This window comes from Sander lucioperca, chromosome 17 (assembly GCF_008315115.2).
Source record: "Sander lucioperca isolate FBNREF2018 chromosome 17, SLUC_FBN_1.2, whole genome shotgun sequence".
NCBI lineage: Eukaryota > Metazoa > Chordata > Actinopteri > Perciformes > Percidae > Sander > Sander lucioperca.
The window spans coordinates 15,437,213-15,455,224 of NC_050189.1; the positions used below are offsets into that span (position 1 = coordinate 15,437,213).

Genomic DNA, 18,012 nt, shown 5'->3' on the forward strand with positions numbered 1-18,012 from the left:
ATTCATTATACAGTATGTACTGTACACTTCCTGTTGGTTAGAAAGAATTCAATGATGCATCCTACAATAGAGGGATCAGTGGAGAGTGTATGCAAGTGGCATGACTCATAGCTGCATATACAAGTTCAGGTACAGAGAGGGAATGACAGGTGGGAGAGGAACAAACAAACTGCGGGGCATTTTGGGTAACATGAGCCATTATAATAGTACAATAGTTGTCTGTATATTTAATGTAAACACTAGGGCTGTCAATCGATTAAAATATTGAAGTATAAAAATATTGACAGTTACAGTTTTGTTTTCGATTGCTAAACGACGGTGGGAACAACTGAAGTCACATGTGCAAAACTCTAACTACAGTCTGCACAGCAGCAGTTCATGTGGACCAAACTCTAGTTCGTTTTTCATTGCTTGAACACAGTTTTCAAAACTCTACACACTTATCCCATGGCTTTAACCACAATGTGCACAGCCCTGTGGATTTACAGCACTTTGTTCTAACTAACTAACTAACTGTTAACCACACATTCAAAACAGAATAGATGTCAGCCTGGTGCCTATCAAACACTGCTGATGGCAATTTTAGCTGAAAGCTTAAGCAGGTGTCTTGTTGTATTATAATGGAGGTGAAAGCTATGGAAACACCACACTCATTAGTATTTATAGATGATGCAGACATCCAGTGTGATATAGAAAACTTGCCGCATGATGCTGGAGAGAGGCAGGATTAGTCACACTATTCTTTGTTACTATTATGCACCTTTAGTTTTTTTTCAGTAATTCCATATATTACTAGAGATAAAATACTATATTGAAGCAAACTGCTGCTTTTCATTCCATCTTGTTTACGTAAAAATTGGTATATTGCATAAATGTCTTTTCTTTAAAGTGCTCATATTATGCTTTTTGGCTTTTCCCCTTTCCTTTATTGTGTTATATATCTTTTTGTGCATGTTATAGGTTTACAAAGTGAAAAAGCCCAAAGTCCACCCCAAAGGGACTTACCATCTCCAACAGAAAACACTGTTCACAAACTGCTCCAAACAGCTCTATTGAAGTCCAGCCTTTACTTCAGAGACAAACGTGCTTCACTTTGTAACACGTTATAATGCTCGCCTAGCTGCTAGCACATGGGCGTCAGTTTGGTTTGAAATGTGTTGGGGACAGAGACGCATTCGGAAGTACATTTCCAGAGGTGCTGGGTACAATGACGCATTATTTTTTCTTTTTCTCTCTTTCGCGCAGGTCATGTTTTGAAAGACGCTGTCCTGTAGCTTACTAATGAATAAAAACGTGGTTTAATGTACTTAAACAATGATCAATGATTACCAAATTTCTCTTTCATATTGCTCCTCATAACCACTGAAAACTGTCAAAAAATCTAACCCAAATTCCAATTATTATGGACGTTATCTGACATTAAGCGTTTCTGCTTCACATTTTCAGCAGGGCAGCGGAGCGGCTGTGGGTTGACTCCCCACGGTTCTCATGGGGTTTATAAGTCATAACGTGAAAAAGCTTAACGTGGTTTAATGTACCTAAACAACGATCAATCATCACCACATTTCTGGTTCAATTTTTTGACAGTTTTCAGTGGTTATGAAGAGCAATATGAGAGAGAAAATTGGTAATCATTGATTAGGTACAAGCTTTTTCCACGCCATAGGCGCCAATGAAGAAGACAACGCTTATATAATAACTTGGATTTCAGTTTAGTTCTTTTGACAGACTTAAGTGTTCATTACAAGATATGGCCATGAGAAATTTGGTGATCATTGATCGTTGTTTAGGTACATTAAACCACGTTAAGCTTTTTTTCACGTTAAGCAGAATGTCCCGACAGGCAGTGTTGTGAACAGAGAAGCGTGCAGCCAGCGCAGCAGCAGAGCGGCTGTGTCTGTGCCTGCCCTGTGGGGATAGAGATTGTTGTGGATTTTTTGGCATCTGTCGCTCAAGAATTATATGTGTTATGGACTTTTTTTTTTTTTAACTAAATTGAGCTCAAGGTTTTCAAAAAAAGTGGTGGGTACAAAATGACTCATGACGAAATCTGGTAGGTACGCGTACCCACCGTCCCCACCGAAATCGACGCCTATGTGCTAGCATGGCACGCCCTCATACTCTGCAACTGAATAGCTAGCAGTACTTACTGTGCATGTGCGACTCCCAACAATGATGGAACAGAAGTGAGATGCCTCACTCTGTAGCTAAAACAGAGAGCTCATCACACAGGGTGAAAAGAGGAGCTGCAGCAATGTGCAGTACAACAAAAATATGGTGTTTTTTGAAAATTAAACCACATAAACCTATTCTAGTACAACCTCTAAATACAATTATGAACCTGAAAATGAGCATAATATGAGCACTTTAAAGAGAAAGTGTGTTCTGAGTGACAGTGTGTGTTATCTCAGTGAGGATTATTCATTGTGTTTTGCTGCACTGAGCCTGTTTTGAGACGTGTGTTGTGTTGTGTTGCTTAGAATGAGTTTTGCAGGAGATGTGACCTGTTTAGCTCAGGTGACTGTTCGTAGTGCAGACTGTAGTTTGAGTTTTGCTCATGTGGCTTCAGTGGTGCCCAGTGTCGTTTAGCAATCGAAAAATAACTAACTTGAGATTAATCGCAAATTAATCACACATTTTGTATCCATTCTAAATGTAAATGTAAATGTATCTGTTCTAAATGTACTTTTAAAGAGATATTTTTCAAGCTTTTAATGCTCCAGTGGGATTTGAGACTCAACGTTACGGTGGTAACTCAGTTCACATCGACAGTACATGCAAATAATTTTAGTCTTGTGGAGAGAACCATCTGGAAGGGCTTTGACACTCAACTTGCCGTTGAAAAGTCCGTTTTCTTTATCCACTGTTTCTGATAGTTACCCACAACATAACTGCTGCATCGTTTCCTGATTTCCCAAACTACGGAGCGGCCCAAGGCCCAAATCACAGAAGGCGAAATTAGTGGCGTTACAGTTTTTGCCGATGGCTTACACACTGAAACCAAACGTATTACACAATTATCAAAACCTTACACTCAAGGAGCAAAACATTTGCCCAGATGTGCACCAAAATGTCAGCCTCACACTTTTTGCAAAACAATACACACAGTGATTTGCAAAACCCTAAACACAAAGAAGTATATCATGATGTCACTACCTTGCAATTCCAAAGCACTAACTGTGAAATGACCACACCTATGAGCCAATCTGTGAAACACAGCCATCACGAAAACACCTGATTGCACACCAATCAAGTTCAAGCACTTTTACTTTTACTGTAATTGTAACCTGTACTGGATACAGTATTTTATGTTTGTCTGTTGTTTGCTGAGCTAACAGTGTTATGCACACTACTGTAGTAGCTGTATGCAAACTGGGACATGTTTTGTTGTGATTCTCCATGTTGACATGTTGACTGATTTGGGTATATGGAGAGAAATTAATTATATTTTCCTCAGTCTGCATCATTGGTCTTGTGTAGTGTTTGGTGCACTTATTGTATATTTGAACTTTCTCTGTGTACTTCATTTACAGTAATCTAATCACTGAGAAGTAGAATTGCTAAAAGTGATTTAGGTCAGCAACAGCAGTGTGTAACTGGTTCAAACAGAATTAGGTCATATGAAACACACGTTTCATATGGTAACAAAATATGGGTTTTATAAATTTGTGTATAGTTTTTGCAAGAGTGTTTCATTTTGCAAAGGGTCTGAGGTGTTCTGCTAACTGGGTGTGTGGTTGTGCTAATTGTGTCTAGTGTTTAAAAAAAAAAAAAAAAAACGGTCCCGGTTTTCAAAATAGTGCTTAAGCAATCAAAAAGAACTGTTAAAGGAATTTGCGTTCACTCATTATTATCACGTTCATTTTGACAGCCCTAGTAAACACCAAAGATTTCAATCTCAGAGGAAGAGTCAGGATTCATCTTCTAGGGACCGTGGATGAATACAAATGTCATGGCAGTCCATCCAATAATGGATGAAAGTGGTGGGCCGACCCTGGAGCCATGATACTACAAAGGCTATTAATCCTTTTCCGGCAAGTACAGCCGTCACTTCTTTACTGAGTGCTCACTCATTCCTCTTTGGGAGACAGTTGTCTTTTGCACACTGGCCTGATAAACTATTGCTGGTTGCAAAGGTTCCCCCCTGTGTTTAAGCCCAAATGAAAGTTAAAGTGAAAGTTGTATCTGTCCATCTATCCATGTAGCTCTTTATTTCTATGCTCATCAACTGGAATCATCTACGGTCATCTACAGGTCAATCTTAGTTTAGTCTGGTCCCTCCCTACCAATTCCCAAACAAAGTTTCCAGCTCGTTGCCTTATATGGTTCTCTGCCCATATGTCTGGACACTGCCGTCCTTTCACTACAGAGACATCCCTTTAAATGCCGTCCTGGGCTTCACTGTAATTGACATCATTTCAGTTTGATGTTATCATCTGGTCTGCCAGATGGGCTGGGATCTCACTCTATGTGTCAATTCACTCATCTCCGCGAGGGAGCTGCAGTCGGCAGTTGGAAAATATTTTTCATCCTATAGCCTGCAGTGCAATGTGAATGCATCCTCATTACGCATTGCCAGTCTGCTCCTGGATTGATTCCCGTTTTCTACCCTACCCTTCTCTTCAGCTGCAAAACAAACTTCTGTCTCTCATCATTTATTTAAGGGTGACTCAGCAGGTTTTAACACCTCTCTGTCTTAATACACAAGCACTCCAACACCTCAGCAGATCTCTCTCTTGTCTCGCTTGTTTCACCCTCCTTGCTATTAAAGTACCCATATTATGAAAAAAGTAACTTTTTTCTGGGATTTGGGGTGTTATTTTGTGTCTCTGGTGCTTCCACACGCATACAAACTTGGAAAAAAAACATCCATGCTGTTTTGAGTGAGATACGGGTTTCTGAATGTAACCTGCCTTCAGTCTCCGGGTGAGCTGGTCAAAATCTGCACGGCTTTCTACGTCACTAGCCGAAACGAGGGGGCTAAACCATGCTATGCTAACACTAGCATGCTAGCTGTTAGCCCCCTCGTTCTCAATGGCAAAACACTGCTACAACACACACTAGTTCACCATAATCTACAAAAGAACTACTTACATGTCCCTGTTCTGCAGGTATTCCATGCAAAGTTGGAAGTGTGCCCTCGTTTAGAAGAAGTCTCCTGGCTAATCCTGCCTTGTACTGACTGAAGTTAGAGAAACAGCTAGCTAGCTACCTAGGTACTGCGCATGTGCGAATCCCAACAAAGATGGTACAGAAGTGAGATGTCTCACTCTGTAGCTAAAATAGAGACCTGAACACACAGGGTGAAAAGAGGAGCTGCAGCAATGTGCAGTACAACAAAAATATGGTGTTTTTTGAAAATTAAACCACATAAACCTATTCTGGTACAACCTCAAAATACAACTATGAACCTGAAAATGAGTATAATATGGGCACTTTAAACACTTGGACATTTTCCAGTGTTTTGTGAAGCTTTGACAGTGTAGTGGTGAAGATAGATGCTGATTCTGACCAGCCTTGATGTGTGGATAAATGACTGGGAATCCCCTCCTCTGATCTCCTTTTTCTCGCCGTAGTCAGTGTCCAGAATCATCTCTGTCTTTTATGCATCTTTCAGATTATTTTAAGTAAAATAGTGCTAGCCATAGTGCTAATTAGCATATATTAGCATTCAAACATGCTAAAATAAGATGTATAGATCAGCATGTTAGCACTGCCATTGGGAGCACTTTAGCATGCTGACGTTAGCATTCAGCTCAAAGCACTGCTGTGCCTGAGGACAGCCTCAAAGAGCAGAGTCTTGTTACAAGAAGGCATTGTTTAAAAAATTACGAGAGTCAAATCTGTCCATGCATGTTCATATTTATAACTTTTCATATACTCTACTGGCAGTTTAAACAGTGGGCAGTGTGTCCACATAATGATAATCACTGGTTCCCTCTTTAAATGTAGTGCCCAGAGGTCATTTTGGACTGTGTCATTGACACAGAATGGCCGAACATTTGGGCGAATACATCAGAGACAGACCATCCCAGCTGGAAATCCCGTTGTCAATTCTTTGCCAATTTGAAATGCCTTAAATTTTGGTATTTAGAAACGTAGCCCAGTGCGAGCACATGCAGGGACAAAAATGATATTCAAGCTGATTTCAAATGTATTTAGAGGCAGCACAGAAGGTAGCCTCGACATACTTGACATTTTCCCAAAGCTTCCCTCAGGGTACGCCAGTCATGTCCCATTTCAGCTTCCTGTTGGGAACACATTACAAATGACTCATGTTCATTAGACTTGACTGCACAGACTTGCGTAATGATTTAAAACAAACAAAAAAAAACCCTGTCATTTTCATTGAAAAGCTCCATTTCACAATCTGTTCTGTATGTACGTGTCGGTGCCTTCAGGCTTTGATAAATAGCCACATCACCAATAGGATGTGTAATAACAGTTGGATGAATCCATCTCCCAGGCCTATCATATACACAGCATTTATTTTACACCCAGTGAAAAGCCCTGGCATGTTGACAATGAAACCTTTTTCAGGCTTCGCTGACGGGCGGCTACATGCAAGTGCAGTTTGAGCAAAAACGTACTCTGGGGAAGCCGGGCTGCCCTTCACACTGCTTTGCCAATTGATTCCAAAGGGTGTTTGAGCTGAATCAATCCCACACAGCTGCGACCCCATTGATTTTCTGTGAGATGCCATGCAGGCTGAAGGGCAGGGGGGGAGCCCTGCGGAGTGCCATTCACAAAGTGTTAGCTTAAGTTTGACATGGACAGGTTAAAGCATTCGGTAATAACCTCGGTAAACTCACTTTAGGTTGTGTGCGGATGTGGGCTGCTGAATACTTGCCTTTGGCTTTATATTTTGCTTCTACGTTTTTTTTTTACTGCATCTATCTGACTCCTTGTACTGTAAATCTTTTTTTAAACCTGAACCAGCTTCTCTCTTTCGCTCTCTTTAAAATCCTTTTTGGCAGTGCCTCACACATCCACTCACTGTCTCCTCTTTCACCCTCACTCCTAATCATAGGCATAGATTTTAGGAGGAATGCAGGGCATATGTCCCCCCCCCAATATTTAGAAGAGGTAGATTTGACCCCCTCAATAAAAATGAAAGAACCCACTCAAAAGACGTAAAAATAACCGTTCAGGGGGCTCAAACATGTTTATATATCTTGAGCGGTCGTCGGTTACAGCGTGTTGTGGGTTGTGTTTCTCCAATAGTTGAATCTTTCCTACTTTATTACAGTAATTAAGGAAAAACAAAACAAAAAGCAAATATTCAAATGCCAAGATTGAAAAATCGATACCCAACGAACGAATATCCGTATAGTGGGATATTTGGTTTTCTAACGATTTCAGCCAGGAAATAAAGTTTTGGGGAAGACCCAATGTTGAAACAAAACCTACGCCCTTGCTCCTAATATTTGCCTCCTTCTCGTCCACAGAAGCTGCTGCAGCTGCAGAACTTCAACACGCTGATGGCCGTGGTGGGCGGCCTCAGCAACAGCTCCATCTCTCGCCTCAAAGACACGCAGAGCCACATCAGCGCCGACACCAACAAGGTGCAGTAGCTGCTACACCCCGCAAAACCATCATTGATCTCTTTCTGGCATCCACAGCCTGACACTGAGCACACAAATTCAATGTTCACTGCATGCCGATGCACTTAGCTAACAAGTGATATTAAATCTTGATTCAGTAATCCACATCTCTCTTCTGTGTGAGCTGCCAAGCTTCCTACACATAGGCTTTTTAGAAGTATGAATTTTAGCTACATAAATGGGAAGTTGAATGCAACGGTTGTTGGGAGAGATACAGTCTTGTCAGTTATGTAAGTCCATCTGGAGCAAAGTTTTCCAGAATGTACTTGATTCTTCCAAACAAATCTCTCTTGAGAGAGGCTTTCGGTTTCCTGCCAGCACCCATAAATGAGTGTTGTCCTCCTGTGCTCACTCAGGTTTTTAACAACCTCATTGAACTGGTGACTTCATGTGGGAACTACAGTCAGTACCGCAAGCGCTTTTCTGAGTGCTCGGGCTTCCGATTCCCCATCCTCGGTGTGCATCTGAAAGATCTGATAGCCGTGCACGTGGCGCTGCCAGACTGGGCCGACAAAGAGAAAACGCGGGTCAACCTGACTAAGACCCAACAGCTGTACGCCATCCTCCAGGAGCTGGCGCTGATCCAGACCACGCCACCTCACGTCGACGCCAACACAGACCTGCTCAACCTGCTCACGGTGAGTGCAAAGAGCGGCCAGAATGTGCATGTGTTAGGCCTGTAACAATTATTACATAATTGTCTTATTGTCAGTTGTTTTTTTTTTTTTTACATAATCACAGTTTCTTTGTTTCTGTGGGTGGCAGTAGCTCAGTCAATAGGGAGTTGCGTTGGGAACCAGAGGGTTGCTGGTTCAAGTCCCCATACAGATCAAAGTATGGTGGTGGACTGGTAGCTGGAGAGGTGCCAGTTCACCACTGCCAAGGTGCTCTTGAGCAAGGCACCGAACCCCCAACTGCTTGGGGCAGCCCCCTCACTCTGACATCTCTCCATTAGTGCATGTATAGATACTGAGCATGTGTGTGTATTTCAGGCCTATGTATATAATAACAACAGAGTGAAAACATTGTAATTTCCATTATTATTATTATTAACCGCAAGTAATTGCTAACATTAGCTAAGGTCTTAAGGCGTATGAATGGTAATTGTTGATTTTGTTTAGATATGCCACATTTTTATTATAAAAGTGATTATTGGTTGGACTATATATTCTTAAAGTCAGAATTCTGAGATTAAACTCAGAATTCTGACTTTAAACTCAAATACATTTCTTTGACATGTGGCCCTAATCCTTTTCCGTAGGCACTTGACCCTATACACGTTCATAGCAACACAAATGACAAGGGGGGGATACGAGTTAGAAACAATGTTTTATGATAATAAAGAGGCGTGGTTTACTTCATAGGCCGTGTATTTGTGGTCTTACATTATCTGGGTCACATAACAGTGATATAACCAAAAGATGTATCCTGGAATTCATTCAAAACTTGAATTTGTTTAAAAAAAGTAATGGATAAATGAATATATATATATTAAATTTGACTGAAAGAGACAATGATATTGTTAGTCGCAATTATTTCTGAGACAATTAATTGTACAGCAAAATGTGGAATTGTTACAGCTCTATGCATGTGCAAGATGTTTGGCTTGGATTAAAGATGTATCTGTGAAGAACAGCTTGCACTGGGTAAAATCAGGTCCTGATTAAGGTGCTGTGAGTTTGTTACTCATCATGAAGTGCAGAATTTGGAAGCACTCGTTATAACCAGCCAGACAGCAGTCTGTCCGTGCGGTGTAACAGGCAGTCTGTTTGATACACAGAATTTGTTCTGTTGTGATTTAATTGGCTCCTGGTCAGACAGACTGTACTGTAGCCAGCTGGGACAAAATCTGTGTACAGACAAAGGTCGGAGATTATATCGTCGCTGTCGGGTGAAAACCTTGCATGTCCAAAACCGTTGCTTTTCAGGAAATGAAAAAAAAGGCTAAAGCTTTAGTGTGTAACTTTTTTATATTAATGAACATCTGTTACATTTAACTCATTGCCAAATGACTTGATATAAAGCTAATTAAGACTATTAGCTCCACACCACTCTCTCTGTATTTCTCAGTATGACTATGTTCAGAAGATTGTGTCGTCCGGCGACTTTCCCGCGCAGAAACTCAAGTGAAGATAATGACCTCTTCTGAAGAGTCCATCATGTTTTTTTAATCCTCCGTGTCCTCCTTGGTTACCAGCAACTGCGTTGGGGAGGGGTGGGGGCGCGTGCACGATCACGGAAGTCTTGTATCATGTGGACACGCCGTCAGTGTTGTTGTCATTACTTAGAAATTCCTCATGGAAGCGACGATATGTAACCAAAGCATGCAGTATTCAGTTGTCTCATACAGATATGGTCCAGAGTGGTCTTGGTTGAAATGATGTGTCATCTGTGATTTTACTAGAATTGTTGGGTCTTTTTAAATTATAGAGTGTGGTCTAGACCTACTCTATCTGTAAAGTGTCTCAAGATAACTCTTGTTATGATTTGATTTGATAAATAAAATTGAATTGAATTGTGATAATATGTTGATAATTATTGAGGTTCAAACTGTAATGAACACATTTTTAAAGGGATACTCTATAGCATCTTTCATCCTCATGGCCTCCTAATTGTCTACTTCTTTCGCACTCTACACCTCCTGTTTGTAATGCAGTCTTTCTGTAAAAACTTTAAGCCAGAAGCCCAGATTACTCTGGTGACATCATAAGGATTATTTTTTTTTTTTTTAACTTGGGAAAGCTCCTACAGAGCCACAGAAAACATTATGTAACTATTTCCACAGGCTGTGTAGTACTCCGACTGACGAGTAAATTAAATTTCATGTGTACCATTATTGGAGTGTTCCTTTAGGTAAAAAAAAAAAACCTTCAGTGATACAGAGTAGAGTCCCCGACGGGCCGGGCCGGGTTCGGACAGATATTTAGAAATTATGGTCGGGTTCAGGTCGGGCTCGGTCACATCAGCGCAATAAGGCATTTGTTGTAAAATGGTGCTGCAGCTCCTTTAAGAGAGCTTAGTGTGTGTGTGTGTGTGTGTGTGTGTGTGTGTGTGTGGGTGTGTGTGGGTATGTGTGTGTGTGTGTGTGTGTGTGTGTGTGTGAAAAGTGGGCAGAAGAGAGATAGAGAAAGAGGAAGCAGACGTGTTGTATGCAACTGGAGCAGAGTTGGTGGAATAAGTTTAACTTTTGTACACAGTGTGTGTGGTGTCCGAAAAATAAACCCCAGACTGAAAGCCAAGTTCATTCATCTGCTCGACGAACGAAGCAAGCGGGAAAGGTTAACACATTGAACATTTTAAATTTAAAACAGCTTATTAATGTGCGCTTGTTGCCCCGGTGTGCGCTGATAATCTCATCTGTTGACATTTCCGAATGCCTTCCTACAGTTGCTTAATCAAAGCGGGCTTTACACACAAACAAACGAAAATGTGTCATTAGTATGAGAAAAAAAATGAGATTTTAACTGTGTCGGGCTCGGACATAAATATCTTGATGCCTGTCGGGCTCGGGCCGGGCTCGGTTACTGCTCTGTCGGACGCGGGCCGGTCTCGGACAGAAAAATGTGGCCCGATCCGCACTCTAATAGAGGGGATTTAACCATGCATTTACTTCTACATCTTTGGTTGACTGCTTTAACACTGTTATCTGGTTGCCAAATACCATCTTTTTAGATTCATGCTTTTATCCAGGACAAAGAGTCACGACCCGCGTTTCAGCATCTCTTCAATGAACTTCACTGAACTTTAAATGGTAAACCTGCACTGAAACCTCTGTCTGTTCCTGTATCCTGATTAAAGACTAAAGGGCGCTTTGACTTTGAAACGACATAAAACAGGACCTCAGGGGAATCATTATCTCCTTTTGCAGAAAAGCCTTTTATTATAAGAGACCACATTGATAATATTACTATTAAATTGTAAAGGTGTAAACATTCTACACTCCTTTTGCAACTCGTTCCACGGTCTCGGTCTCGGCTGACAAAACATTGCTCTCTTAATAGTCTTGCATTGCCAGACCTTCCTCCATAGCGCTGCGGAGGAGGGTCTGGCTAGTCCACACAGCATTCCGGGATGGGAGAAAAGCATGCTCTGGTTTATTGGCATTTTTTTTTTAAACCAATCACAATCATCTTGGGCGGTGCTAATCGCCGGACAGAGCCACGGTGCCTCTGCTAAATAGCCTCGGGAAGGAACTTGTTTTGGTGGAACGTGTACGTTCAAAAGTAGTTTTAGTCGTGCTACAGAAAACTCAGATTGGACAGATAGTCTAGCTAGCTGTCTGGATTTACCCTGCAGAGATCTGAGGAGCAGTTAACCATAGTCCTCAGAAATCCACCAGAGTTTAGAACGCCAACACAAAGGAAGAGGAAGGTGACGGACATCCGGCCGAAAAGAGGGACATCCGGCGGAATCCCGGCAGTGGAACTTATATATAGACTACTATCTTCCTCTCCTTATATTACACTTAGTGTGTTTATTACACTCAACCACCAAACACCAACAGGAAGAAATCAAATCCTCCAACAGGAAAAAGTCCCCCAAAAATACGTTGTTGCCCCATAAAATACATTTAGTTTGTAATATGAAATGATGTGGGAATAGCATCATTTGCCAGTGCATACCACTAGCATTAAGAAAATTACCCTTTTTATATATTACAAGTGAGTTACCCATGTTTGAGCAAACAGTTTAGTACAGATTCAATTTATGTGAGTGAGACTCAGGGGCGATGTTAGCCCTTTTTTAGACTTGATCCCAGCACCACTAAAAAATAATTGCTAAATAAATAAAAGTCTGTGTTAATCTATTGTGAGCTAAGGAGTTGTGCTCTAGGAATATCACAGCATCGTGAAACTAATCCCAGAATCTAATGCCTGGATAGTGCTTGTCAGCCATTAGTCAAAATCACATGAATCTGGAATTTTCAAAAGTTATTGATACTGCATATTGGAAATATCTGCTTTTCCATAGATTGATATCCCATTTCATTTGTTACACCACCTCACCTTTGTAGTAACGGCCCTGTGGCTCAGCATTAAAGTAAGTTTTCTCAGAATTGCTGGTGTCTTTCTAGTTACATAATTCAATGTTTCCCCTTGCCATGATGGTCCAAAATGATTTTTAAATGCATGGTTAGCACAGTAGAATAACGTTAAAAAAAAATGACGTTCAAAAGGGTGCCAGGCATCCCTAAAGGTCTGATCCTAGCAATGAAGTGTGTGTGTTTGTAAGTTTCTTGGCAGATGTAGATAAGAGTCTCCTGAATTTGAGAAGCTTTTTGTATTTAAAAAAGAGATTAATCAATCAGGCTGCAGGTGTTGGTGTGAGATTGCAGCTGGCTCTGCTTTTTATTTTTTCTCTGAAAATGAAAGATAACATCTTGACAGGTTTTGGAGCTGAGCGGCACCGGGGAAGTTTGCCGGACAGAGTCAATACCCAATTATCTTATGCCAGCGCTTATTGGAGTTGATCTATCTTGAGTCGGAGGAGGGGAGAGCGAGGAGAGGAGATGGAAAGAAAGCCGATAAATCCTTCAAAATAATCTCTATGCAGACATGCCTGCAATCGCACAAGCTTAAAACACGACTTTCCTCCTTTTTGAGTAATCGTCATCAGCCTTTGATATGAAGTCGATTCTATATCATCTCGGATGGGTTGAACAAGCTACAGTTAACCTTCTCCCGGAAATACTGTAAGCGCCACTAAATCAGAAAGCCAAATTAGAAGAAAAGCCTTTCTTTCTTTCTTCCGCACTTACCATTTCTACTCAATAAAAGCCAGGAAACACAATTAGGGTGAGAAAATAGCTCGGAGGAAAAGAAAAGAATTAGAGGCCAACAATAGATGCAGTGGATGATTACATGCCACAGTTGGCTGCAACGGCAAAAACATCAATGCTGCTCTCTAACCTGTTGCCATAGTAAAAGATGGCTGTACTTAACACGTCATGTAATGAACAGGTCAGTGTGTGAGAATTCTGTGTTAAGAAGCTAGAAAATAAATAAGAAACTGAGAGAATGAGCTCCTCTTGAGGCTGCAGTTTCAGTGAGGGTACACAACAGCCTTATTTGGTCACTTTGTGTCTATTTCACCGATATTTGCAGTTGGACTACACCTCTAAAATGCTGCTTTTGCCTGGAATCTATGCAGGAATTTATTTGTGGAGAATGGTGGAGATGAATTCTGGGAATAGTTCCAAACACTCTTTTAAAGGATACAAAAACTACTATTGTAATATTTGAGCATGGACGCTGATTGTTCATCATGTTCATGTTTGTAAACAGTGTACATACATACGTCAGGGTGTGTCAGTAAACCGTGACATCGCTATGGTTACAGGTGCAACAGAGCACACAGCCACCACACTCCGCAGTGATGCAAGCGTGAAACCTCCAACCAGAGAGTGCAGTGAAATACTGCTTTTCAGCCTGCTATTCAGTATACTTTTTAAGAATTATAAGACACTAAATGTATTTAAAGGGATAGTTCAGATTTTTGAGATACTTATCCATAGTCAGTGTATTATCTACAGTAGATGGCAGACCAGCAACTCCTGTGTTTTGTGAGGTAAAATAACTATTTTTGTCAAAGGACTCTGCTGCCTTTACAGAGAGTATAGCTGGACATAACAGCTTCAGTTACCTATCAGAAATGGCTGTCTAACAGCAAGGTAAAGTGGTGAAAATATTCCAAATATAGCGTACACTAGGGCTGTGTATTGGCAAGAATCTGGCGATACGATACGTATCACGATACTTGGGTCACGATTCAATATATTGCAATATATTTCGATACTGTGTGTAAGGCGATATATTGGGATTTTTTTAAAGTAGAATTTCAGAAAAACTAATATTTAAAAAAAAGACATGATGTGCATAAAAGTCAAAGAATTCAGTACATAGAAAATCAAACTGCCAGTTTGGGATTGTGGTTCACAGGCTCTTAGTGAGCACATTTGTATATGCTAAAGTAGGCCAAAGTTCAGCTATAGCTACATTGTTAGCTTCTAGCAAAAAGTCAGGCACTGCTAGGCACTGTTAGGCAAGGACACTAGTGGTGTGTCTCAGCATAGCTATCTAGCAGGTGGGGTTTAAACACAACATAAACGTGAACCACTGTCTTACATGAATATTTTTGAACGTAAACTAAAAACAAAAAAAACGATATTGTGTTTTTGAAAATCGATACAGTATTGCAAAATAAAATATCGTGATACTCAAGTGTATCGATTTTTTCTTACACCCCTAGCGTACACTCAAACTGATATTGATTTTTTTAGATGGGCCTTTCTTAGGTAGCTAAAATACGTTTTGCTGCTGCCTACGTCCACAGAGGTACATAGTGCCATCTACTAATATTAATAATAATTTATACTTCATTAATCCCGTAAGGGAAATTACAATGTTTTCACTCTGTTGTTAGAGCACACATTACACACAGGCCTGAAATACACACACATGCTCAGTACCTATACATGCACTAATGGAGAGATGTCAGAGTGGGGGGGCTGCAGCTGTCAAAGGACAAAAACACCTTGGCTGTGCCCAGGAGGTGAACTGGCACCTCTCCAGCCTCCGTATGTATGGGGACTTGACCAGCAGTCCTCTGGTTACCAACACAACTCCCTACAGACTGAGGCTAAACCCACACAAATTCAGTTCTTGGCAAAAACATCAAACATGAAGACACAATGGTCCCGCTGGCCCTTTACAGTATGTGCTGTTGTGTTCAGGTGTCTCTGGACCAGTACCACACAGAGGAGGAGATCTACCAGATGTCTCTACAGAGAGAACCTCGCAAGCCAGCGGTGAGCAGCACACACACGAATGTACACTGTCCCGTGCTGGCCTGTTCTTAAATATCCCATATTTGGCAGTGATATACCTCACTCTGCTCCTGTCTTGATATAATGGATGGTAACACTTATGCATATTAGGATTTCTTTCTTTTAGTTCTCTAGAATGACGTGACATTCTGATCCACTGTTTTTACCCTTGACTGCTGCTCTGTACAAGCAGCTGTCTTTTCTTTTCTTTTGACAGCTTCTGCACCCCCCTCCCCCTGGCTGATACTGATCTCACCCTCTTTGGTTTCTCATTGCTTGTAGCAGAACTCCAGCCCCGCCCCCGCGCCTGACCCAAAGTCCCCCATGATCGATGAGTGGGCTGTGTCGGTGAAGCCCAGCGCCGACCCAACCATCATCAAGAAACACATAGAGAAGATGGTGGAGGTGAGTGCTGACTGGAACCTGAGGGACAGTGGAAGGCTACGGGGGAGTCATCTGTTATTCCTCCCCACCACCATCTTTACATTACAAAGTGCTCCTGGCTCTTTGGCCAAATATCTAGTTATCTTACCAACACTGGGAGGTGTCATCTGAAAAGCCTGTAACTCCATTTTTGGTGATGTTTGATGTTTTTTTTGCCTCAAAATTGAAAGTAGATGTAGTTGCTTGTGGGTTAAGAATACTTTAAAGCCCAATGGGTCGATTTCTATAATGGCTGCCCATTAGGATTCTTTTCTTTACACTTTTTGGGATTTGTTTTGAATTGTTTTGAATTGGACAGATAGTATGGTTGCAGAAATGAAATGAGCAGAGAAAGATGGGTATGGCATGCAACTATCTGCGATTGAACTGTGTATGTTACAGTAAACTCTGTAGCTTTTGAAAGAAGAACTAACACAATCCTTTTCTAACAAATGGAAATTAAAAAAGTAATAAGTAACTGAATGCACCCTTGCTCAGTTCAATACATTCAGGGGTTTGGCTGCTACAGCCGTACGTGGTCTGCTACCAGTAGCTTTTTGTGGCTAAACTGCTAACTTGCTAAACTTGCTATGTAACTGATTGTTTGACTACTGTTTGTAGACTTTAGATATTTTACGGGGAACTATGCAGTTTTTGTTTTAGCTTAATTTACCTTAACTGAACCTCTTTGGAGTCATTGGAATGGTTATATGCCTTTTTTTCGGGTTGAATGGTGGTCGTCTCGCTCCCCCCAAGCGCCTGTGAGCGGAAAAACCACCCTTGCAACTTTTGAGGCTTGCCGGCCTCAGTACTCAGGAAGTATCGCGTGATATCAGGTCTCGCGATGTAACAAACTGCTTGACAGCACTGCACACATGCACGCCCCCATTCAGGAACCGGCTAGCTATAAGAACAAGGTAGCGATGCAGTTTTTCACACTATCATCATGGCTGAGCCGGCAAAAAAGAAGCAGAAAGCAGGGAAAGCACTGTCGGAGGAACAGAAACAGAAAGAGGAAACGGCAGACTGACCGAGCGAGGAGTCAGACTCAAGTAAACATCGGAAAAAGCGAGAAAACAACGAAGAAATTGCCAAAACTGCATAGCGCCCCTTTAAAAAGTTGCTCAAAAACATGCTTAATTCATTTTCTAATGTGTTATTAACATAAGGGAATTTTCAGGGACTTCAGACAGCGGCCTAAATTAAATCTTATTTTATATTTTTTCCACATTCTCAAAAACACACCCACACATACACACACACACAAAATAACCTTTCTCAATGCTACTGGAAAAAACAGCACAGACAACAGAATATCTTACTGCCCACCCTATCAGGATCTTACTTTGGCTAACTACTTGGCAAAAAAACATGTCAGGGGGCTCTGTGACTCTGTAGCAGAATTCAGACTGAAACTAACCATCACAACCCTCATGTTCACAGTCGGTGTTCAAGAACTTCGACTCAGATGGGGACGGCCACATCTCCAGGGATGAATTTGAAGCAATCAGGAACAACTTCCCATACCTCAGCAAGTTCGGAGAACTGGACAAGAACCAGTGAGCATTGGCAGATGTGTACACTGTTGCTCCGATCCATGCAGTGTACACACTTGACCCAACCTCTCATCTCTTTGCTTTCTCTCACAGAGACGGGAAGATCAGCAGAGAGGAGATGATTGACTACTTCATGAAAGCCAGCTCTCTGCTCAACTGCAAGATGGGTTTCATCCATACTTTTACTGAGAGCACATACGTCAAGCCCACGTTCTGCGAGCACTGCGCCGGCTTTGTGAGTATCAACTTCTTCGCACTTGTAAATAAATAAATTAGGGGTATAAACGTGTATACATCGATCTGGCTCAATATATCAATTCATCATCAATGAGCCAATATTATCGATCCAAAGTTTAAAAAAAGACTTTAAGATGTGCCTTTTTTTTTTATTCCCACTTTATATTTATTCTTTTTTTTATTAAAAAGAGTAGGTTTATATTTAAATGTCTGGAAAGCTAGTCCAGACATTTAAATCAAAAACAAACTAAATTAAATTGTCAAATCATAGTTCAGTTGCTTTTTGTAAATCTATAGAAAAATGTAACCGATTGTGTTAAATGGGCTCATGTATCAGTCACAGGCCCCTCAAATTGAATCAAAATCG

General features: G+C 41.1%; 1 protein-coding gene across 7 annotated transcripts in view; it reads left to right on the forward strand.

Moving 5' to 3' along the window:
* LOC116042255 (RAS guanyl-releasing protein 2) overlaps positions 1 to 18,012 on the forward strand; it is a 56,790-nt gene that overhangs the window by 19,757 nt on the left and 19,021 nt on the right. For 4 of the 7 annotated variants that reach the window (XM_031288366.2, XM_031288364.2, XM_031288365.2 and 1 more), the window contains 6 exons: positions 7,449 to 7,565; positions 7,961 to 8,242; positions 15,337 to 15,411; positions 15,712 to 15,834; positions 17,296 to 17,411; positions 17,502 to 17,643. In XM_031288366.2, the coding sequence (XP_031144226.1) occupies positions 7,449 to 7,565; positions 7,961 to 8,242; positions 15,337 to 15,411; positions 15,712 to 15,834; positions 17,296 to 17,411; positions 17,502 to 17,643 (855 nt within the window). The remainder of the gene's footprint in view (positions 1 to 7,448; positions 7,566 to 7,960; positions 8,243 to 15,336; positions 15,412 to 15,711; positions 15,835 to 17,295; positions 17,412 to 17,501; positions 17,644 to 18,012) is intronic. The other 3 variants (XM_031288367.2, XM_031288368.2, XM_031288369.2) reach the window with 3 other exon arrangements.